Source organism: Telopea speciosissima, chromosome 10, assembly GCF_018873765.1.
Source record: "Telopea speciosissima isolate NSW1024214 ecotype Mountain lineage chromosome 10, Tspe_v1, whole genome shotgun sequence".
Taxonomy (NCBI): Eukaryota; Viridiplantae; Streptophyta; class Magnoliopsida; order Proteales; family Proteaceae; genus Telopea; species Telopea speciosissima.
Genome location: NC_057925.1, coordinates 4,572,273 through 4,597,407, shown reverse-complemented (window position 1 = coordinate 4,597,407; position 25,135 = coordinate 4,572,273). Strand labels below are relative to the sequence as shown.

Sequence of the window (25,135 nt, the reverse complement as noted above, 5' to 3'; positions counted from 1 at the left end):
ATCTCTCTGCTGAATAAGACAATGTCTATGATTAGTCCATCGACGATGTCGGGCTTCTAGAATCTGTTCATAGACGAATAATTTTCAAATTGCCGGACTTGTAAGAAGAGAAGGCCATGAGAAATCTTCTTAGGCAGTTTGCATTATTTATTCTTTTAGATGATTCAGGTTTTTTTGCTTCTTTATTCTGATTCTTGAACATTTCCGATGGATGGAGATGAGGAGAGTCGGCGATGTAGATTGAGAAGTACTACTTGCATATTATTTTTACCATCTTTGTGTAATAGGTTGTTGATCTTCAATTTTTCGTTTCAATTTTTTTTGTTGGTTTTGTTTATGTGGATTTGAAATTCAATGGCCATTTATTCCCTTTTTTTCTCCACCCCTCTTCTTTCCTGTTATACAAGAAGATATGTGTACGTTAACCATTCTAATCAAGAGAAACCACTGCCCTCTGCATCTCCCCCCACCCCTGCCTCCCACCCCCATCCCTTTCACAATCCCCACCCCAAACCTGCTGAAATGAGAAAGAAGGTCCCCCTTTCCTACTTTTTTAATCTTCATCATATATTTTTAAAGAATTTTATCGGGAGGCAGGGGGGGGGGGGAGAAGGCTGGTTTGCATATGGGGTTGGGAGTAAAAATAGAGGGGGGTGGGGTAGGGTTGTGGGACAGGGTTGGGTGGGGTATGGAAAACAGAGGGGAGTCGGACTGGGGTTGCTGAGAGGGGCAGGGATGGGGATTGTGAAAGAGATGGGAGGGAGAAGCAGGGAGGGGGAGGCAGGAGTGGGGGAAGATGTAGAGGGCAGGGTAGGGGGTGGTGACGGGGCAGCAGTGGGCTGCTGGAGGGGGAATACAGGAGGAGAGGGAAGGGCATCAGGGGTAATCTGGGGATTTAAAAATACCAAGGGAGAAGGAGAGGTGGAACTTTGCTTTTCTGGGGGAATCAGAAAAGAAGTTTAGGGTAGGGGACTTCAAGTAAATATAGGAGAGTGATAGTAATTGCCACCTTTGTAATTTTATTAGTTTGCATAGACAGAAGGAGAAAAAAAAAAAAGAAAGAGATGTAAACTCTATAAATGGGAGAGAACCAATCATCATTCTCAGTAAATTTTAATTTAGAAGAATAAAAGCATGAAACATCTGCTTGATAGAAATGGATACTTAAAATTTTGTTTTGTAATTCTTAATTTTGTACAAAAAACAGTGGTTGCCTATTGTCAATACCACCACTGTTGGAGAAAACCTTTGGGCACTATCTCCTTGATGCACTAAGTTCACCTGATAAATTAACTGTAGAATACAGAAGTTGTTTATGAACCCATAAAATCATCAGTTACTGACCATCTACCAAGGTCAAAGTCACTTGTTCATGTCTGCAGAACCAGAAGGTCGTTTGCAATTAACTAAGATTAGGGTTTGCTGAAAGTGTTGAGTTTATAGCAGCTCCAAACCTTCATATCTTTTGAGAGGACTTTTTTTGTCACGCCCCTATTCCAGACAAGGAATATAATATCATATAAAGGGTGACTAGGACGACGCGTGTCATCCTACTAAACCGCCCGGATCACTGACACAGTGTCCCAACGCACAGTCATATCCAATATTAACACAATGTAACATTAGAATGCAGAAAAGAGGAATATTACATTCCAAGGATCAGTAGTATTGCGGAAGCGTATAAATCGAATAGTTACAAGATGTTCAAAGCTAGATGATAAATACAGTAATTAGTTACATTTCCAATGATCATCTAATAACTATCAAAAATGGTATTACAGTAAGTATTTCACCATAGGCCTTAGCCTCAAAAGTAATCAAAAGGGATCGAGTCCCGAATATCCTCACGGCCCGTAGGCACAATCATCGCAAGGACACCCGTCGCCATGTTCCTCAAACACGGCCTCCGGTTCCTCCTCACCGATCTCATCGTATCCCGAGGGCTGAACTCCAAGTCCCGCGAGATATCCGTCACCTGCACCATAATCTAAAAAAATGTGCGCACGAGGGGGTTAGCTCCACTGAGCCAGTGAGGGGATGGGAATGCACAAACACGCAATTCACATAGTCCAATGATGCATGCACATGTTAAGTCCATTTTTCCACCTAACAAACAACTAAGTCAATGGCATATGCTACTGTGACAACTCGGGAGACACTGTGGGTCACTTAACTTATCGCCACAATGAAACCTCAATTGTCACGTGGGACCTACGCCGATCGAAGCCTCCAAGACCACTCAGTGGCAGACCCCTGATAACCAATACTACCATGACTGGCCTCTCCCACCTCCACAGAATCCGGTGTACTGATTACCCAACACCTAAACCCCTGTTGGTAAGGGTCGTAGCATAAGGGTGTGAAATCCTAGCCACAAATATACTACATGCAAGTCCTATCGTCCCGAGAGGTAATCCGGGCGCATCAACTTTTCATCTGGTTTAGTGCCCGGTTACCAGCACGGCACGGCGCATACAGTTCAACATGACATTCAACATAATTTCTTCATAAGTGTTTATAGAGTTCGGGGTTCCGGCACCGGTACCCACCGGCACCGAGACCCATCAAGATACAACATTACCAATCAACATTATAACAAATAGATATAAAATTATGCAATATGCGCACACATGCTTATTAATTATAATGAGTACATAATATATAGTGCAATAGTAATAACAAGCCCAAACAACCAAACCCACTCACAACGTATATGCCAAGCACCCAGTTTATCAGTTGTCGCCTCGATCAAGCAATAAGCCACAAAAGTGAATATTTTAACCTATACAAAGAGTGGAATAAGGTTAAACGAGCGAAAGGAACGGATCCCCAAAAGATCTCCCATAAACACTTAAGTATAAGGTTTCAGAGACGAAGTGGTTGCAGGAGTGGTTTCATGCCCAAATTCGCAACCACATGTAAATCCTAGGAAACCGGGACGCTTTTAGTCAAGGTCGGATGCGGATGTGGTTTCGAAAAACGAATCCAAGTGTAAATCCGAGCTTCACGGGGGCTCAGGACAATTTTTGCCAAGGTCGGATGCGAGATGTGGTTTGAAAAACTGAATCCGAGTGTAAATCCGACCTTCACAGAATCCTTCTCGGGAAGGTAGTTTCAGGGGGGTTTCTTGCAGGTCTGAAATCACATGTAACCCTTACACCTTCAGGTCCAAAATCCGAAGGATTCCCCTCCAAGGACCCCATTTCAAGTGGTTTTTAAGGCACAAGGACTTCTAGAAAACTCTATCCTAAGCTCCTTAGGGTCCAACCTTAAATCCCCCAAATGGCAATGAGAACCCTCACATTAGAGCTCATAATGGAGTGAACTAACTCCACCATAGCTTGGCTTTAAAGCTCCATCTACTCCCTAGGTTCCAAGAGAGATCTAGGTCAATCTCTCCCATTACCCAACCCCTTTTTGAAATCCAAAATAGAAGAAGGAAGAAGCTTACCTACCCCCAAGATGAGAGCTCCACAATTTCTGCCCAAGAGATGGGGTCTCCACCTTCCTCCAAGCCTCTCTCTCCTTCCTCTTTCTCTTTCTCTCCTCTTTCTCTCCTCTTTCTCTCCTCCACGATTTAGGGTAGAAGAGGATGTTGAAGAAGAAGTAATGTTCTCTCCCCCCCCTCCTCTCTTTATAATAAATGGGTCTATGGGTACCCTTAGTCAAATGGGTCATGAGGCCTAATGGGTCAACCCATTAGTCCTATGTGGGTAAGTGGATGGAATAACCCATCATTGGGCCAATAGGTTAAATGGGCCTGCCCACAACCTTAATTAAGGAAAAGCCCATTCTTAGATGGGCTCATATGAGATGGGTATAAGTCCCCAATGTACTTCCTAAAGGTACGCGGGACCCGAACTTAAATTATTCCCTTCTCTCATGAAATAGCTCGAGCGGTTCAAGCCCGGACCCGTACTTCGAGGTTACCAAGGGAAGAATAATTAATAAGACTTGAGGCTAGAACTTACTTTTCCCCCTGTCATGGTTTATTACCCATGACCCCGAACAGCTTTGCCACGGCAACGCTAAGCTCATCACCGAACGAAATATCCAGCTGAGGTGACGGTCCAGGATGCTCTCTCCTGAACTCCTCGCTTCCCGGGCTGGTACTTGGAGGGTAGTCGACGAAGTCGCCGTCCACGAACTTTCCCCACTGGCGGTTGAGGAATCTTTCCTCCACAGGCAAACCCGTGCTGTGGTCAACGATTTTGTAGCTAGGTTTGACCATCATGGAGAACAGGTCACCAGCATACATGGCAGCGGTATCTACACGTCACGAGAAGAAATGATATTTAATTATATCCCGGGGTACGGGTATAACATCCCCCCCCACCTTATAAGAAATTTCGTCCTCGAAATTTGACGTACCTTGTAAATAGGCAAGAAAAGGGTATTTCGCCCGCATTTCTACCTCTGCCTCCCAAGAAGCTTCCTCTTCCGGATGGTTGCACCATTTTATCTTCACATAATGAATGGGCCGGTTGCGAAGATGAACAACCTTGCTGTCCAAAATCTTTTCAGGCAGCTCTTTATAGGACATGTCGGCCGCAAGTTCTGGTGGTTCATGCGTCAATACATGGCTTGGATCATGGACATACTTCCTCAACATAGACACGTGGAAGACGTCGTGCACACCTTCTAAAGATGGAGGGAGTGCTAACCGATATGCCACCGGTCCAATCCGTGCAAGGATCTCAAAAGGTCCTATAAATCTCGGACTCAGCTTGCCCTTCTTGCTGAAACGCATCACCCCTTTGGAGGGTGATACCTTAAGGAACACTTTATCGCCAACAGTGAACTCAAGGTCCTTCCGTCTCAAGTCTGCATAACCCTTCTGCCTGGACTGAGCCGCCTTGATCCGCTCACGAATCAAGTCCACCTTCTCGCATGTTGCCTGAATCAACTCGGGTCCAAGAATACGCCGTTCACCTACTTCGTCCCAATATAACGGTGTCCGACACTTCTTCCCATACTGAGCCTCAAACGGTGCCATGCCTATAGTAGCCTGGTAACTATTATTGTAAGCAAACTCAATAAGTGAGAGATGCTCGTCCCAGCTGCCTTGCATATCAATGGCACAAGCTCGGAGCATATCTTCCAATGTCCGAATAGTCCTCTCCGATCGTCCGTCGGTTTGAGGGTGGAAGGCTGTACTAAAACTCAACAGTGTACCCATTGCCTTCTGAAACCCTCCCCAGAACTTAGATGTAAATCTGGGATCCCGATCGGAGATGATGCTCACAGGAACTCCATGCAGACGAACTACATTATCAATGTACAAGCGGGCCAGCTTGTCCATCGAATAGGTAATCTTCATGGGGATGAAGTGAGCCGTCTTTGTCAATCTGTCAACGACAACCCATATGGTATCGACACCTCTAGGCGTGCGGGGCAACCCGGTGACAAAATCCATGGTAACATGCTCCCACTTCCACTCTGGAACAGGCAATGACTGTAAGAGGCCATGAGGTCGCTGTCTGTCCGCCTTCACCTGCTCGACAAGTAAGACATTTTGCCACATACTCAGCCACATCCCTCTTCATTCCACTCCACCAGAATATTCCTTCGATCTCTATACATCTTCGTACTACCTGGATGAATAGAATAGGGAGAGTCATGGGCCTCGCTAACACTTCCTTCCTCAACCGAGGGTTACTAGGAACACATAGCCGTTGTCCGAACATGAGAACACCACTGCTAAAGTAAAATCCAGCTTCCCCTGCGTGTCCCCCTTGATAGCCTCAATAACCTTTTGAATCTCCTCATCAGAAGCCTGGGCTGATTGAATTCGCCCTACCAGTGTGGATTGTATTGATAAAGCTGATAGAGATAAGGTAACACCATCAACCAGAAATTCCAGGTCCATCCTTCTAGCTTCCTCGATGAGTTTCTCACCGGTCGCTAGTGATGCCATGACAAGGACCGAGATTTCCGGCTCGGCGCATCCGCTACTACATTTGCCTTGCCTGGTGGTAATGGATAGTACAATCATAATCTTTCAACAACTCCAACCACCGTCGCTGCCTCATATTGAGCTCCTTTTGTGTAAAGAAGTATTTGAGGCTCTTGTGATCACTGTATATTTCGCTCTTCTCACCATATAAATAATGTCTCCAGATCTTCAGAGCGAAAACCACAGCGGCAAACTCCAAATCATGGGTCGGGTAGTTCTTCTCATAGTCCTTCAATTGCCGAGAAGCATAGGCCACTACCTTCCCATCTTGCATTAGAACACAACCCAAGCCCATTTTAGATGCATCACTGTAGACTACCATCCCTCCAGTACCATTAGGAATGGTAAGTACTGGAGCGGAAACCAGCCTCTGCTTGAGCTCTTGGAATAGACCAAGATGTCATCAATGAAGACAATGACATACTTGTCTAGAACATCGTGGAACACCCGGTTCATCAACTCCATAAAGGCGGCCGGGGCATTGGTCAGCCCGAAGGACATGACCAAGAACTCATAATGACCATAGCGAGATCTGAATGCTGTCTTGCTGATATCACTATTTCTGATCTTCAACTGATGGTACCCTGACCGGAGATCAATTTTCGAGAACACCTTCGCACCCTGTAGTTGATCGAATAGGTCATCGATCCTAGGCAAAGGATACCGGTTCTTGATTGTCAATTTGTTGAGCTCACGGTAGTCAATGCACAGACGCATACTACCGTCCTTCTTTTTCACAAACAACACAGGTGCTCCCCAAGGAGATACACTGGGTCTAATGAAACCCTTCTTCAACAGGTCCTTCAACTGCTCTTGTAGCTCCTTTAGCTCAGTTGGGGCCATCCTGTAAGGTGCCTTGGATACTGGGGCTGCACCAGGAATCAGATCTATCATGAACTCTGTCTCGCGATCTGGTGGCAACCGCGTTAGATCCTCAGGAAAGACATCTGGAAAGTCTTTCACCACGTACAACTCTTCCAAAGGCCTGCCTTTGGCTTCAGTGTCTATCACAGATGCTAGATAACACCGACATCCCTCCGCCAACAACCGTACTTGGAGGGCGAGATGATAACTTTCTTGGGTCTCTCCCGCTTAGTACCCATAAACACAAACTCTTCACCTTCAGCTGGTTTGAATAGAACCTTCCTCTCTGAACAGATTAGACTGGCTTTGTGAGTTGATAGCCAATCCATTCCCAAAATCACATCAAAGTCTTTCATATCCAGCAGCACTAAGCTTGCTTCGAGTCCGTGACCACCCACACATACCGGGCAAGGATCATAAACCGAGTTAAGTTCAACCTTGCTACCCGTTGGTGTACTGACTATCAGTTTCTGGGCCATTAGCTTTGGTTCAATGGACATCTTCTTAGCAAAACTAGGGGACACAAAAGAGTGTGATGCCCCCGAATCAAATAAAGCATAAGCAGGCTGAGAGCAAACAAGAACGACACCTGACAAGCAACAGATAACCAATCATAGAAACAAAAGCTATTATATGCACATCTTAAGAGTAGAGTGCATTACCTGTAATAACACTGGGATCGGCCTGGGCCTCTTCATTTGTCACAGAATACACCCGACCTTGAGATCTATGGGCCGGAGCAGGAAGAAGAGAACGCACAACTGCCTTGGCTTGGGGTGCCTTCTGTGTAGCTGCACCTGGAGGACCTATCATCCGCGGATGAGGACAGTCTCGAACCATATGCCCGGACTCCTTGCAATTGTAACATATAAGAGTCTGGGAACCATAGTGAGGAGTTGATGTAGGCCTGGGTGCTTGCACTGCATCTGACCTCCGGGACTGGACCGGAAAAGTAGTAGTGTAAGATCCTCTCTTTTGGAATTTTGTGGATCCCCTAGGTTCATGAGAGGTCATGGGCCTTTTACCAGCCTGAATGGCCCTGTAATTCTCTCTCTGCTGGTCCTCAATCACCTTAGCGGCCTGGACCGTCTCAGCGTAAGTAGGGTACTTGTGTAGCACCACAGAAGTACTAATGCTAGGTCTAAGCCCCTTCTCAAACTTCCTAGCCTTCACATTCTCGGCCTTCATGTGTACCGGGGCGAAGTAAAACAGCTCCTCAAAAGCTTGCTGGTACTCAAGGACCGATTTGGATCCTTGAAAGAAGCTCATAAACTCAGACTCCTTCCTATCACGGAAGTTTTGAGGGAAGAAATTTTTGAAGAAGACTTCCTTGAATTGAGCCCAAGTTGCCTCTGGGTGAGTTGCCCAAAAATGGTCTTTAGAGGAGAGCCACCACGCATCAGAATCACCCCGAAGCGGTAGGTAGCACACCGGATCTTGTCCGTGTCATTGCATCGTATCACTTCAAAGATTCTCTCAAGATCCCTTATAAATGTTGCCGGGAAAAAGGAATCATGGGCCATCTTGTAGAAGGTTGGAGGACGATGTTTCAAATCTCTCCGATAACCTAGCAAGATCCACCCAAGCCGAGTCACCGCTTGGACCGAAGGAGCCACGAAGTGGAAGGTAGAATAGGTGCTGGCACCTCTTGTGTCAAAGGAATTCCGGCAGTGGCTTGAGCCAGAGGAACACTAGGTACAGCAGAACCCACAGGGGCAGGTGGGGGAGGATTGACTTGCACAGGAGGAGGCACTGGCTGCCTTTCCCTAACAAAGGCTTGGAACATAGCCGTCATGTTTTGCATAAATTGGCGCTGCTCTTGTTGCGCCTCCCTATGCTCTCGTTCCATGGATTGCAACCTATTGCTCAACAACGCGGCGACATCCGCATTATTACTAATTGGCGGTGCTACCGGTAGAACCGTATTCGAAGCCTCACCGGCCTCTTCCCTAGCAGGAGAACGGTTGGCATTTGACCGTGTATTAACCATGGTTCACACCTGGTTACAGTCAACACCCACAGTTATAGGCACAATTGCAATATTAAGCAAACCAATCAAAAAATCGATTTGCAAAGGTAAACATAGGTTACACGAGGGGTAAGGGAAGCAATTATGAGGGTAATAAACATTAGAAACAAGTTGGTTAAGCAAAACAGGGCCAAAAAACCTTTTCTGGCAGGGTCGGATTTACATGCGGTTTCACTAGGCTGCATCCGAGTGTAAATCCGACCTTCACAGGACCAAAGGCTGGTCTCGGGAATCCGCGGATTCACAGTCGGATTCAAAATCTTGCATCCGAGTGTAAAACCGCATGGCCTAAAAACAGAATTTCTCACTCGAACTCTCCTTCAAAACCCAAATTTCTTTTTCCAAACACCCCCTACGCTCTGGAGAACCCAAAACCGCACTCGTTCCTTGCTCCCTCTCCCTTCTAGGTGGATTTTTGGCACTCAATCCACGCACAACAGCTCCGATCGAGTTCAGGTATGCCCTCTTCCCTCTCTATCGATCTATCTCTTTCTCCTTTCGACTTCTATTATGGAGAAACCCCAAACTCCATTTCGGGTTTATAAGATTTGGGTTTTTTTTTTTGTTTTCTCCTAGCTATTTAGATGGATTTTTGTCCATCCTACCTTCGTTTCCCTTCATATGCAACCTAGTTGGGGCATTTCCCCCAATCTTGCACCATCACCAAGGGTTTGGGTTGGATTTTGGAGAAATCCCCAAACCTTAACCGAAATTCTATGTCTTTTTGCCCAATTCAAGTTCGGTTTTGCTAGGTAGGCTTGGTGTATATCATTTGGGGTTGTCTCAAGCCATTACTTATTTATTTCTTGCAAATTGGAACTTCAAGAATCACATCTGAATTTTCTTTTAGAGATTCAAGCATTATTTACCACAATTTAGCTCCATATATTGCTTGAACTAGGTATTTAGTATAAACTTCATGTGTTAGGTGTACTATGGCCATGTATATATATTGTGTACTATATCATTCAACTTCCAACCAAATTCTGAAAATTTCCTCTTTGGGTTCATAGTATAATTTTGTTTTCAATTCAGTCCAATTTTGTTTGAACTAATTGCTTGTATGATATAATGCTTCTCCAAGCATAATGTGGCCATGTACCTTTATCCTCTATGATTGCATCTACATAGTGGCCATGCATCAAGGTCTAGGTTCTACTGCCTTGTTTCTTTTCATTGTATATTTGCTTAGACCTTAATATCCAAGCATGGACTTAATGTGTTTCTGTATTCTTGGCCTTCCTTGGTTGCAGGTTAGGGAATCTAAATGGCTCCTAGAACAAGGCGTGCACGGGCCGAACAAGCTGCCCCAGTTGCTTTGGATACGCAATGGTTCCAAGACCTAGAGAAACAGGAGATGTACCAAGACCACTTTCGCTTTAAGAATATCTTGGAGGGAAGAGATGTGGTACTGGAAGACCTCAAGGCCTACAAAGTAGGGCCGAGATTTGAAGCACTGGGGTGGTCCAACCTCCTCAACCTTCCAGAGCCATTCTATCCCAAGCTCGTTCGTCACTTCTACGCCAACCTGCACACCGAGAACCTAGGCACACGAGATTACCGGATCCTCTCTTATGTCAAGGGAGTCACCATATCCTTCACAGGGGCACAGTTGGCAGGCATCCTCAATGTAGCCATCTGGGGAGAGAAGACCTACTGCGCACCATGGAAGAATCCCTACTCCTTTCTCAGGAGAGAGGCATACAGGGAGTTATACAGGGAGCTTACACGTGGGGCATTCGAGAAGAAAGTGCCTGAGACTTCTTTTGCCAATTCTCCCGGATACTGAGTCGGATTGTGCAAGACAACATCGTGCCTATAGCCGGTCACCGCACCATGCCTTCCATCTTCGTAGGCTATGTGGCCTATCACCTCTACAAAGGCATTCCCATCTGCCTGCCCTACATTATCATGCGGACTATGGATCATGCGGGGCGAAATCCCAGGAGGAACTTAGATTTACCCTATGGGAGGTTGCTCACCACTATTTTCCAGCATTTTGGAGTTGACTTGAGTGAGGAGGATCAAGACTTAACCGAAGATCCACCTCTAGATCGTAACGCAGTGGCGAGGATGCGAATTGCGATGGATGCATATAGTGATGGGGAGCCATTGGTCCCAGCAGAGGGTCACGGGCCTGAGCCTCAGGTACAGGAGCCTCCTCCTCGCCCGGCGTGTGCATGCGGCCTCTTCATCCGGACCGCTCTCTAGTGGGTCGACATCGACAGATTCTTGCAACTCCGGGCCAGATGAGCACCAACATGGCTCAGGGGTTTGAAGGAGTGAACACTAGGCTCGATGCATCAGACAGACGCATGGAGAGCCTCGAGCAGCAGATGGAGGACTTGCACTCCTACCTCCATGATGAGGGCACAGAGGACGAGCCCAGTAGTGATGATGAGATGGAGCAGTAGACCTCCTGTCCATTCCCACCATGCTCTCAATGGACCCCTAGCTTTTTTGTCTTACCATGCAGCAAATTTATTTTTTTTTTCTTTTTCTTGGTTGTAAGAACTCGAAGTCTCCAGTTCAGCTGAATTTTGTTGTAATCACTCGTTTGGCTTATGGAGATGTATTAACAGCTGAAATTAAGGAATATATCTATAATTATATACACATGTCTTTCATTTCACTGTTGTCTATTATTTGCTATTGTCTTCGGCTTTCTCCCTAGCATTCACACACATTCCAATTATGCATTGTTAGAAGCTTTTACTTTAGCAACCTATTGTGTAGAGTAAATCACAATTCCGCTAGACTGTAGGCTGTGCAGAGCATCTCGCTCCGATACCACGCTGCACGCCCTATTCCGCATAAGGAATATAATATCATATAAAGGGTGACTAGGACGACGCGTGTCATCCTACTAAACCGCCCGGATCACTGACACAGTGTCCCAACGCACAGTCATATCCAATATTAACACAATGTAACATTAGAATGCAGAAAAGAGGAATATTACATTCCAAGGATCAGTAGTATTGCGGAAGCGTATAAATCGAATAGTTACAAGATGTTCAAAGCTAGATGATAAATACAAGATTAGTTACATTTCCAATGATCATCTAATAACTATCAAAAATGGTATTACAAGAAGTATTTCACCATAGGCCTTAGCCTCAAAAGTAATCAAAAGGGATCGAGTCCCGAATATCCTCACGGCCCGTAGGCACAATCATCGCAAGGACACCCGTCGCCATGTTCCTCAAACACGGCCTCCGGTTCCTCCTCACCGATCTCATCGTATCCCGAGGGCTGAACTCCAAGTCCCGCGAGATATCCGTCACCTGCACCATAATCTAAAAAAAATGTGCGCACGAGGGGGTTAGCTCCACTGAGCCAGTGAGGGGATGGGAATGCACAAACACGCAATTCACATAGTCCAATGATGCATGCACATGTTAAGTCCATTTTTCCACCTAACAAACAACTAAGTCAATGGCATATGCTATCTGACAACTCGGGAGACACTGTGGGTCACTTAACTTATCGCCACAATGAAACCTCAATTGTCACGTGGGACCTACGCCGATCGAAGCCTCCAAGACCACTCGGTGGCACCCGATAACCAATACTACCATGACGTGCCTCTCCCACCTCCACGAGAATCCGTGTCGATTACCCAACACCTAAACCCCTGTTGGTAAGGGTCGTAGCATAAGGGTGTGAAATCCTAGCCACAAATATACTACATGCAAGTCCTATCGTCCCGAGAGGTAATCCGGGCGCATCAACTTTTCATCCGGTTTAGTGCCGGTTACCAAGACGACACGGCGCATACGATTCAACATGACATTCAACATAATTTCTTCATAAGTGTTTATAGAGTTCGGGGTTCGACCGTACTCCACCAACACGAGACCCATCAAGATACAACATTACCAATCAACATTATAACAAATAGATATAAAATTATGCAATATGCGCACACATGCTTATTAATTATAATGAGTACATAATATATAGTGCAATAGTAATAACAAGCCCAAACAACCAAACCCACTCACAACGTATATGCCAAGCACCCAGTTTATCAGTTGTCGCCTCGATCAAGCAATAAGCCACAAAAGTGAATATTTTAACCTATACAAAGAGTGGAATAAGGTTAAACGAGCGAAAGGAACGGATCCCCAAAAGATCTCCCATAAACACTTAAGTATAAGGTTTCAGAGACGAAGTGGTTGCAGGAGTGGTTTCATGCCCAAATTCTGCAACCACATGTAAATCCTAGGAAACCGGGACAGTTTTAGTCAAGGTCGGATGCAGATGTGGTTTCAGAAAAACTGAATCCAAGTGTAAATCCGAGCTTCACAGGGGCTCAGGACAATTTTTGCCAAGGTCGGATGCAGATGTGGTTTCAGAAAAACTGAATCCGAGTGTAAATCCGACCTTCACAGAATCCTTCTCGGGAAGGTAGTTTCAGGGGGGTTTCTTGCAGGTCTGAAATCACATGTAACCCTTACACCTTCAGGTCCAAAATCCGAAGGATTCCCCTCCAAGGACCCCATTTCAAGTGGTTTTTAAGGCACAAGGACTTCTAGAAAACTCTATCCTAAGCTCCTTAGGGTCCAACCTTAAATCCCCCAAATGGCAATGAGAACCCTCACATTAGAGCTCATAATGGAGTGAACTAACTCCACCATAGCTTGGCTTTAAAGCTCCATCTACTCCCTAGGTTCCAAGAGAGATCTAGGTCAATCTCTCCCATTACCCAACCCCTTTTTGAAATCCAAAATAGAAGAAGGAAGAAGCTTACCTACCCCCAAGATGAGAGCTCCACAATTTCTGCCCAAGAGATGGGGTCTCCACCTTCCTCCAAGCCTCTCTCTCCTTCCTCTTTCTCTTTCTCTCCTCTTTCTCTCCTCTTTCTCTCCTCCACGATTTAGGGTAGAAGAGGATGTTGAAGAAGAAGTAATGTTCTCTCCCCCTCCTCCTCTCTTTATAATAAATGGGTCTATGGGTACCCTTAGTCAAATGGGTCATGAGGCCTAATGGGTCAACCCATTAGTCCTATGTGGGTAAGTGGATGGAATAACCCATCATTGGGCCAATAGGTTAAATGGGCCTGCCCACAACCTTAATTAAGGAAAAGCCCATTCTTAGATGGGCTCATATGAGATGGGTATAAGTCCCCAATGTACTTCCTAAAGGTACGCGGGACCCGAACTTAAATTATTCCCTTCTCTCATGAAATAGCTCGAGCGGTTCAAGCCCGGACCCGTACTTCGAGGTTACCAAGGGAAGAATAATTAATAAGACTTGAGGCTAGAACTTACTTTTCCCCCCTGTCATGGTTTATTACCCATGACCCCGAACAGCTTCGCCACGGCAACGCTAAGCTCATCACCGAACGAAATATCCAGCTGAGGTGACGGTCCAGGATGCTCTCTCCTGAACTCCTCGCTTCCCGGGCTGGTACTTGGAGGGTAGTCGACGAAGTCGCCGTCCACGAACTTTCCCCACTGGCGGTTGAGGAATCTTTCCTCCACAGGCAAACCCGTGCTGTGGTCAACGATTTTGTAGCTAGGTTTGACCATCATGGAGAACAGGTCACCAGCATACATGGCAGCGGTATCTACACGTCACGAGAAGAAATGATATTTAATTATATCCCGGGGTACGGGTATAACATTTTTAGTGATGCTTTCTCTGCATAGAATAGCTCCCAGCTGTCTCATAATCAGTGCTATTATAGGTCTTTTACCAAAGAAAAGATAGCAGTTCATCTGTGCAAATTGTCAAAGGGTGTCTTGGCCAAGCATTTGCAGAATACAGGAGCTACTTATGAACTCCTAAACCTATCTTTTATTAATCAAGTTTTGTAGATCAAAATGATTTGATCTATGGGGTAAAAAAAGGTTCAGTGAAAATGGAAAAAACAGGGGAAAGGGAAAAGCCATATAACCATGGAAGCATTTGCAGAATACAGGAGCTACTTATGAACTCCTAAACCTATCTTTTATTAATCAAGTTTTGTAGGTCAAAATGATTTGATCTATGGGGTAAAAAAAAGTTCAGTAAAAATTGAAAAAACAGGGGAAAGGGAAAAGCCATATAACCATGGAAGCATTTGCAGAATACAGGGGCTACTTATGAACTCCTAAACCTATCTTTTATTAATCAAGTTTTGCAGGTCAAAATGATTTGATTTATGGGGTAAAAAAAGCTATTCAGTAAAAATGAAAAAACAGGGGAAAAGGAAAAGCCATTTAACCATGGAAAATAATTGTTGGGTGGGGGAGGGGACAGATAGGTAACAGTTTTGTTTCAAAACAACAAAGTTGCTCAAGAAATGGTGGTGTCACCAAATAGAATAACCTTTGGCCAACCATTTGTAGTCTCTTGATTATGCAGATTATAAAAGGTGATTTGGCCAAGCATCCTGAACTTTCAGGAGTCTGTCTAAAATGCAGTATTTGAAAGTAGAATCTTAAATCCCACTATGGTCATCTGCTATTGAAACAGTTTCTTGAATCAAAAGCAAACTTGAAGTTTTAGGAAACAAGAAATTTGATACAAGGAAACTAAATTGAGAAACTTACTTCAACAATCTTGTGGTTGAAGCATGGTCAATGAATGCGTACATTTGGGTAGAACTCAATGTAGGAGATCCTGGTTTCCATGGTCATGAGAGCAGCTTAGGTTGGACAAAAATAAATAAATTAAAGTGTGATTATGAAAAGGGCTAAAATGGCTGTTTTGCTATGATTTAGAGGCATTATTATGAGTCCTAATTATTCTTTTAGGCATGTTGGTGAAGGTCATCATTTCCTATATACATTATTTGTTAATTGCCTATGTTGGTGGGATAAACTATAAGTAAGCATCTCTCTCTCTCTCTCTCCTCCTAAATATTCTCTATGGACAGGAAAACAAACTTGGTGGGGGAAAAGGGTAGTCAAGAGTTAATAACTTTCCAGGTTAGTTCTTATTTTATTGACCCTTTTGGAAAGAACCCAATAGACATTTATAAGATATTCTCTTGGGCAAGTAAAGAAAAAAAAAAGGCATTTTATGATCTATCCTCTCACTCTCACCTTTCAATCATTTCCCATAAATCAAACCCTTAAATATCAATCCATCTCCTCTTTTGAAGGAAGGAAAATTCAATTGAAATCCCTTCAAGTTTCAAACCATCTTTTTAAGCAAAGACTTGCCCTCCCTAATTATGTCCTTTGATCTCTCTCTCTCATGGGACCTAGTGAGACTATCATCTTTTGCAAATGCAAAGAAGTTCACACAAGCACTGTATTGGGTGGGACCTAGTGAGGCTATTATCTTTTGCAAATGCAATGAAGTTCACACAAGCACTGTATTAGGTTTTTTAAATGAGAGAGAGAGAGAGAGAGAGAAAGAGGGATTTTTGCAAAAGATATATACAAGCACTGTATTGGGTTTTTTAAATGTGTGTGTGAGAGAGAGAGAGAGGGATTTATTTAGGAAGAAATCAATAAAATTGCAAAAGCATGCTAGCTTTGCCATCATTCCTCAGTCGTGAAAAATCGGTGTAAAGCAAAATGCATGAGAAGACTGTCCCTTAAATCCCGGACTTTATTAGTGCCTTGGTCCAACCGAAGACCAGACCAGACCAGATCAAACCAGACATTTTCCATAAAAACCACAGATTGTTCATCATTTTCAGCTGATGGTCCAACTGGTTGGTCATGGTCTGACCATCCACTTTGCCTGGCTCTTATCTCACCTTAGCTTCCTTGGGCCCTTGGGATTGCTTCCAAGGTTAAGCCAGTGACCCACTTTCCCGCCAGGAAAGCAACGTCTCTTTTTTTATCCTCCCCTGTTTATAACCCCCTCCCTGGACCCTTTACAGAGCACCTCTCTCTCTCTCTCTCTCTCTCTTTGGTATTCATGGCTCATCAGAGACTTGATGGAGAAGATCAAGAAGCTCTGTATAGCACATACCCTTTGGCAGTGTACTATGTACAGAGCCCATCAGCTATTTCACATGCCAATAGTGACTCTCGCAACAATGAGTCTACTTTACTATCTCCATATCCATATCGATCTGAGAACTTCAATCCCAATCACAGAAACCCAAATCGAGAAGTTGCCCGATTGCTCGCACGTTACTCTTCATCTCGTGGTTCCAACAATTCATTCCTTCTCCATGAGAAGAAGCTTTCCTATGATGGTGATCAGAGTCAAGGGATTGATACTGAGAATGGTGAAACTTGTCTGATCAATTATGTAGAGGAAGTGGAACATGAAAAAAAACCAGACATAATTGATGAAGACGATGATGATGAAATTGTAGATGGAAGAAGACATGGGTTTTGGAGATTTTTCTCTTTTGGTACATCTCCTTCTTGTGCCTGGATTTTTCTCCAGATTAGTTGGAGGTTTATGTTGAGCTTGGGAGTTGCATTGCTTCTTTTCTATTTGGCAACTAAGCCTCCTCCACCCAAAATGTCTCTCAAGGTATTACCCATCAGATTTCACCAATTCTTGAATTTGTTTGTCTAAATAAAGACTCCATTTCAGTTGCAGTTGATAAAAAAAGATTAGTTTTGTTGCAGATGGCAGGAATACAACAATTTGGGCTAGGAGAAGGGGTGGATGGATCTGGTGTTACAACCAATATTCTCACCTGCAATTGCTCCATGAAATTACAGATTGACAATAAATCTAAGCTCTTTGGACTTCACATTCAACCTCCTATCATAGATATGTCATTTGGGCGCTTCATTTTTGGAAGCTCACAGGTACACATCTCCTAGATTCCTATAATGAAGTTCAACTACATTGGGCTGGGCTTGAAATTGGGCCCCAATCTAAATTTGGGCCTGAGTTCCATCACACCATCAATGGCACCTAGAAGGCTAGAACCACTCTAGCTAGCACAAGTTGGATTAGGCCGGCCAGCTTTGGATCAATCTTTGCATCTTTTGTTCTAGGGGTGTCAATTGGTTGGTCTGGTTCCATTTCAGTCTGGTTGAACCGGTTTTGGTCTGTTACTGGTTCAAACCAAAAGCAAACCATTAAGCCGAAGTTGGTTTTAATCTGGTTTGGTTCAGCTTTTTATCAGGCTGGCCTAACGACTTATTAGGCATTGGTTCAATTTTGATTTTCATATATACATTTAAAAAACATAAAAGGACCAAGTTTTGATGAATAAGAATCCCTTGCCCGTGGCCATTAGTACCGTCAAAGTACTAAGAAAAATGGTATTTTTAAATTCGTCAATAAGGGAGTTTGTTGATAGGACCCTGGTCACATCACCAGTGGCCTGAGAATCTCCTCAACCCCCCCCCCACCCTAAAAATAATGGAACGGTGATTTTTTATCGATTCTTCCAGTTCTTGCAGCTTTTTATTGGTTTTTTCTAGGTTCAGTTTTGGTTCGGTTTTTCCCGTTGATCGATCCGACCGGTTCGGGTTGGAAATTGACACCCCTTCTTTCTTCTATTCTATATATATTGCTTATATGTTTTTAAGAGAAATGTTCTCTGTGGGGGGGGGGGGGGGGGAGTGTACACCCTGCGCACAGACAGATGAGGGCGAAATGACCACCCTACCCCATATAAAAGGCAGTAATGATGCTCCTATTGATGTCGTTATGTGCGTTCTCATAGGCCCCAGTGTGTGCAGGAACCACGCTCCCCCACATGGAACTCTTGCCCATGTTTTTATTTCATGGTTTTGGAAATTAACTTGTAGGGACCGGAATTGTATGCCGAGAGCGACGGTCCGACGATGGTCCCATTGTATGTAGGGACAAGCAATAAGGCAATGTATGGAGCTGGTAGGACCATGGAAGACATGCTCGAGTCTGGAAAAGGACTGCAACTGATCATCCAAATGAGGTTGAGCTCAAGTTTTCGAGTTGTTTGGGACCTTATAAAGCCAAGGTTCCATCACCATGCTGAGTGTCTGTTAGTCTTAAATCGTAGATATGATAAGCTGCACCATACCCAGGTGTATAATAGCAGCTGTAGAATTACTTCTTATTCGTAAATCAAATCTTAATCAGATAAGAAGTTATACATCCAAGACAATATAGGCTTAAAAGAAGGCATGGGAATTGGGAAGAAACAGACTATGTAATATGGGGAACAATTGGTATGTATATGGTGCTTGTGGTAATTCGAATCGATAATCGATATAAGTAAATGTAGTATTTGGTATGCATTCTAAGTCAATTTCGCATTCTCAGATGATAAAAAATAGCTGTTTTTATATCTCAAGAATGTAAGGAAAGCTAGGGTTTCGAGTTATTTTGCCGCTGTTAAACCAATTCCGCCGTCGTGCATGCCAATCTCCGCCTCTGTGCGTGTGCCTGTCTCCGCCTAGTGCGTGTTCTCCTCACCAACTCCTCAACAGTTTCTCCATCATGCTCACCGGACTTGCCACCGAAGAAGATTCCGACGATGATGACGATGACACACCGGCCTGGGGATGGCAATCATCGCCCCCTTTGGCCACCTCGCTCCTGCCCCATCACCCAGCCCCTCGTCCCTCTTGTAGTCTCCTCTGTTTCGCTTCCCACGTTTGGTGGATTTGGTTTGAGGCTGTGGGGTTGCCGTTGCTGTTGCCTGAGCACATGGTGCTTAAGGCACAAACTAGAGGCCTACTTATGGTGAATAGACAGATGACCCACCTTCATTTCATCTCCCTTCAATTTCACTTCATCTCCCTCCATCTTCCCTTGCATCCACATCATTGCCGTCCTCTTCCCACTTTGGCTACCTTCTCCCTCCATCTACACTTGAAGCTCTTCATCTCCGTTTTGAGGTATATTGGGGTTTCTTGCTATTTTTGGCAAACAACCTTCCTTTTTGCGATGGCGAAGGCTCAGTCCTGCAAGGCTAAGTTTAAAGAAGGAAATGGACTGCTCGATCTGGTCTCTTGTGGGGTGTTGATGAATGGTGGGCCTGCTCTGTGGGCGATGCTGATCTGTGAGATCTCAAAGTCTCAAACCCGCGAGCAGAAGGAGAAGGCAATTGAACAGCAGGGGCTCATGCCCACTGCCGCTGCCGGCAACTATACCCTTACCCCTTTGAAGCCCCCTATTTCTGTGTGGATTGTTGGGTTTCTTTGCCGTTACCGACATTCAACCTCTTTTGTTGTGTTTCAAATACAGGTTTCGATCTTTGTTTTCTGTTTTGCAAGTTACGCCAGTTCTGGCATTGGTGTCGCCATGGAAATGGCCAGCTCCACTACCCCTCTTGCCATTCAGATCTTGTGGCCCTGTCATCGTTCACCGAAGCTCCTCTTGGCGCGGCAACGTGCCGGCTCGCGTGGGCCTGATGGCACTGATATTTTCGGCACTTATGGGATCTTTTCTATTGGCACGAAAGTGCATGCGCGTATCAGCTGCTGTGTTGACAGCACTTTAACTGGGGCAATGGCTTTCACCCATCCCCTTCTCCGGATGACTCAGTCTATGGTATGCGAGACTGGGTCGCTTTCCGCTCCGTCGGTCTGGGTTCTATATACCCAAATCGGCCTTCTGTTGGTCATGTTACTAATCTTTTTTCAGTATTCTTATATGTATCCTGTTTTTCTGTTGGCGTTGGGCGCGCATGAATGAATAGCCCTATTATCTACCCAAAAAAAAATATCTCAAGAATGTGAAATCAACCTAGAATGTAATCCAAGAATGCATACCACAAATTGATATGAAATAGGAACCAACTTCATGATAATAAGGCCATATTTGGTAACACGTTGGTGGAGGGAGTGTTTCTAGCATTTTTTTTTTAACTTTGTGAGAGTAAAAATGCATGGGATGTGCGTTTAAGTAATGATGCCAGTCCATTTTTGTACTCCCATGAAGTGAATTGTATTAGAAATAATTTATTCAATCAACATGATGAATCCATTGAAAATGAAATCGTGACAATAAGAGATTCGATAATAACACTCATACCTGAATCCATATCGTTTGTAGAAGATGCTCCTTTGGAAAAACTTTTGATCTTCTCTCTGTCGATCTTGGTTGTTTACTTCTCTATAATGGTTGGGATTAGCAACTAATGAGCATTACTTCCAATTTATGGACTATGAGTAGAGACCAACTCTCTTATAGAGAACAATTGGAGCATCTCTCATAATTAAGGGTGTCAACTCGGTATCGAAATCGAAATTGGAATCGTACCGCATTATCGGTATTGTACCAAACATATTCGATATGGTATTGGTACGAAAAATGATATCATACTTGATACGGTATAGTACTGGTATGAAGGTTGAAACCGTCGATGCATATCGATATCATACTGAATTAAAACCATATATATATATATATACACACACAATAACATGTATCTATTAACCGTACCGAGTCGGTACGGCATCGATATGAGAAAGTCACCAGTTATCTGGTATGGTATGGTATCGGTATGGGGTATTTGACTTTTGTACCACACCAAAACTTTGCTGAATATCGATACCATACCAAATTGACCTCATAATAAGACCTAATTGCTAATAAGCTCACATATCACTTTACACTTAAAAGACAGTTAACTGAAAAGCTTATCATCCATTAAGAAGATCATTTTTCCTATTAAACTGCATCCAATCAAATCTATCAATCTAATATCTTATCACTAATCTATACCCATACAATGACTGAATACTAAACCCATATGTGATGAAATCGTTTCAAATTGAACCATCAAAATACAAATGGAGAAGGATTTTAAAAGTATTTTTTCACTCCCGAAACCAAATCGACCTCGCAATGCCCTCTCCTCTTGCTCCATTCTAAGCATCGAGAAACCCAAATACATGTACATCATGTTTTGGCTCTCTCTCTGTCTCTCTCTCTAATGGTTTATCAAAATGTGATCTTTCTTTGTAGAAGTGCACCTCGAGGGCATAAACTTGTAGAAGTGCCTCTAGTGTGGAAACACTCCCATATGACAGAAGTGTCGCCAAAACATTGCTTAACCATCCGTGTGCGTGTGCGTGTGCGTGTGCGTGAGAGATTATTAAAAAAAAGTATGTGATAGACAGAAGGACAGAGAATTTTGCTAGGTTGTCACTTGTAAATGGATCCATTATAAAGCCGCTGCACGTTGTTACCAAAAAATAATAATAAAGCAAGTGCACGTGGATAATTATTATCCTAACTATTTAAGTATAGAATAAGAAATTGGATATCCCATTAAACATATAGTTGGAAAATCAGATTTTGATTTGACCAACTTAGTCAACTTGAATCAAAAATATTGAAAACCATTAAACAAATAGTTGGAAATTGCACACCTCCTCACTGTTCATGTGAGAGGGTGATAAATCATAAGGAGAAAAGTTCTCGGGAAAATTACCAAATTAGACAATATTGGGTTTTGGTTTACAGATTTAATCACTCAATGTTTAATTTAACGGAACTAGACAGATCCAGTTTGAATATTACAAAAATAACCAAAACAGTATCCACCCTCACCGGCATATATTTATTTGACATTTTTATCCCTTTCCTCATCCTCCCCTTGATCACACCATGTCCGGCGACCTCGCCCCTTCCCTTTGGTGTGAGCTCGCAACCCACTCACTTCAAACCGCATTTCCTTCTCACCACTCTCTTCCCTGATTCCCTCCCATCCTCTATGCAATGAGAAGTATACTAGAATCTACCCCTAATTTGTCAAAATCGGAACTCCACCGCCAGGGGTGCAAGTTTGGCCCTGTCGGCCCAAACCTGCCCTGAGCCCGAACAGGGCCTGGGTTGAGATATTTGGCCCTGAGGGTGGGTCAGGACTGAAAATTTTTTGTCCTGAGTTAGGGTCGGATTGGGTTAGGGTTGAAGCCTCGAGCTAAGCTTGGCCCGGCCCGGCCCGACCCTGATTTAAGTTATACTATAAAATATATACTGATATAATTTATACATTATAAACTTTAAATTTCACCCACATTTTTTTATATAATATATTATATATGAAGACAATAAATGTTATAATATATTTTATTATATTATTATTTTATATAAAATTGATAATGTTTTTCCGGGCCCATTCTAGCCCATGCATTTCTTTTCCCCTCCCCATGATCAAGACTAATCAGGGTCGGCCCGGCCCGTCCCTGAGGGCGGGTCAGGGTTGGATTTTTCTGGCCCTGAGTCGAGGTCGGATTGGGTCTGAGCCCAGCTAAGGGGACTTAGGGTTGGGCTAGAGTTCTATAAAGCCCAGCCCAACCCGACCCTGTTGCAGCCCTATCCACCGCTGCTCCGGAATCCCCAACGATGGGGTGGGAACCTGAGGCCACCGACTGGTGGATAGACCCCTGTTTTCATTCAACTGGACACCCATATCTACCGTCTGAATATGGGGTTTGCAGTCAGACAAACTTGCCGTCTCCTTCTCCTGATAAAAATCCAGCAAGCAACACCTCTCTTCTCCTCGGACGACTTCCCGTCTCCTTCTAACCCCTGCGGGTTTGAAGAATAAGAAGAGTAAACTTAAAAAAGGAATGCAAACCCAGTAATAGAACCTCCTCCTCGCGACTTGGACACCAGCGTCGTTTGTGGATGATGGCAGGGCAGCCACTGCTCCCGAATCCGATATGCTCAACCACTTGTAAGCTTGTAGCGATTTCTCCGCCTACATTAATGACATTTTCGGAGTTGCAGAGGATGATTTGCCTTCCATCACCACCAGAAAATCTCGAACCAGCCGCAAAAACTTAAGGTCTCCCGTCTCGCATTTCTTTCCCCGCTCCAAATTAGAGATCCAACCACAAACAATTCAGAACCGTCATCTATTATTCCTGCATAGAAACTATTGAAAACTCAAAAATCAGATCATGGGATCAATCTAAATAGCAGCTTAAAGCTATTCTTTCCATTTCGATCGAGAGAGAAAGAGAGAATACTCGCCGACTCACGGATGTGGACCGTCTAGCAGAAATTGCTGCAGGTTTTTGGTGCGAGAGAAGCACTAGAAGAGGAGTTTCATTCAACAATAAAAATTAAATTTAGAAGTATGTGGGGGCGAGGGTAGGGGAAGGATGGGGCGTTGCAGAGTTACGTGAGGTGATTTCAGGGAAGAGTGATCGGAGAAGGAGGATGTGGAGGGTAGTTTGGGGGGTAAAAATGGTAAAATATATTTAGATGGAGTGAAGGTTACTATTTTGGCTAATTTTGTAAACCCAAACAATGACTGGCTAGTTTGGTAAGAAGAAACTCAAATGTAGATAATCATGTAATTTTCTTAAAGTTCTTTGCATGGAATGTAGGGGCCACGCATAGACACATTGGGGTTGGAAATGACCGCCCCGCCCCCATGATTAGCAAAATTTTCTGTCCCCCGATGTGCCATAGCATGTGTTCCTATTGGCTGGTGTGCATGTGTGGCCCCTACGCTCCCATGCAAAGAACGATTCTCCATATCATAAATAAGGATCTAGATCCTCTATTATTGAGTTGCCCGGCAAGATCGTGCTGTCGAGACACAGCGAGGCGGAGAATGACCGCCTTACCCCTACCCGAGTAGGGGTAAGGCGATCATTCTTCGTCTCACAGTGTCTCGGTAACATGGTCCTATAAGGCAGCTCGGCAATAAAAAATTCAAATTGTCATAAATACCCCTCTCCCTTTTGTCAGATTCCAAAAGGGTTATCTTATTCGCCTGAAACTGCAATAAATAGTTTGGAAAACCTCCCCCTTTATTTATTTTTGGATGGGAGCAAGGAGAGTTGAACACTTGAAATCATCACCTCTTGTTTGAAAAAAAAACAAAAAACCTCATCACCTCTTAACTGTGATGGGTGATGGATAATCGATGATATGGATTAGGGGTGCAAGTTTAGCCCTATCGGCCCGAACCCGCCCTGGCCTGCCCTGAGCCCAAACAGGGCCTGGGCTAAGATATCTCGGCCCTGAGGGCGGGTCAAGACTAGAAATTTCTAACCTTGAGTCAGGATCGAGTCGGGTTAGGGTTGAGGCCTCAGGCTGAGCTTGGCCTGGCCTGACCCGACCTTGTTTTAAGTTATACTATAAAATATATATTGATACAGTATATATATTATAAACTTTAAATGTCACCCACATTTTGTTATGTAATATATTATATATGAAGATAATAAGTGATATAAATATTTTATTATAGTGTTATTTAAAGTAAAATTGATAATTTTCTCCTCGGCGCAGTCCAGCCCATACATCTCCCTTCCCCTTCCCCATGATCAGGGCCAATCATGGTCAGCCCGGCCCGGCTCGACCCTGCGGGCAAGTCAGGGTTGGATTTTTGAGGCACAACGCAACCCGACCCTATTGCACCCCTAAATATTATGGTTGATGAGTGATGCACTGTGACTTTCTTCGTC

At 44.0% G+C, this 25,135-nt stretch overlaps 1 protein-coding gene across 1 annotated transcript; it reads left to right on the top strand.

The window, feature by feature from the left end:
* Positions 1–16,597: 16,597 nt before the first annotated feature.
* Positions 16,598–18,985, top strand: LOC122642641. Its single transcript, XM_043836177.1, has 3 exons — positions 16,598–17,285; positions 17,384–17,569; positions 18,524–18,985. The coding sequence occupies exons 1-3, from the start codon at positions 16,716–16,718 to the stop codon at positions 18,818–18,820; spliced, it is 1,053 nt and encodes a 350-aa protein (XP_043692112.1). The 5' UTR covers positions 16,598–16,715; the 3' UTR covers positions 18,821–18,985.
* Positions 18,986–25,135: the final 6,150 nt, after the last annotated feature.

Bases quoted from the DNA above. Each gene is read 5' to 3' on its own strand.
- LOC122642641 (XM_043836177.1), top strand. From the start codon at position 16,716: ATGGCTCATCAGAGACTTGATGGAGAAGATCAAGAAGCTCTGTATAGC. The intron at 17,286-17,383 runs GTATTACCCATC...GTTTTGTTGCAG, and splicing joins CACCCAAAATGTCTCTCAAG to ATGGCAGGAATACAACAATT. The intron at 17,570-18,523 runs GTACACATCTCC...ATTAACTTGTAG, and splicing joins TCATTTTTGGAAGCTCACAG to GGACCGGAATTGTATGCCGA.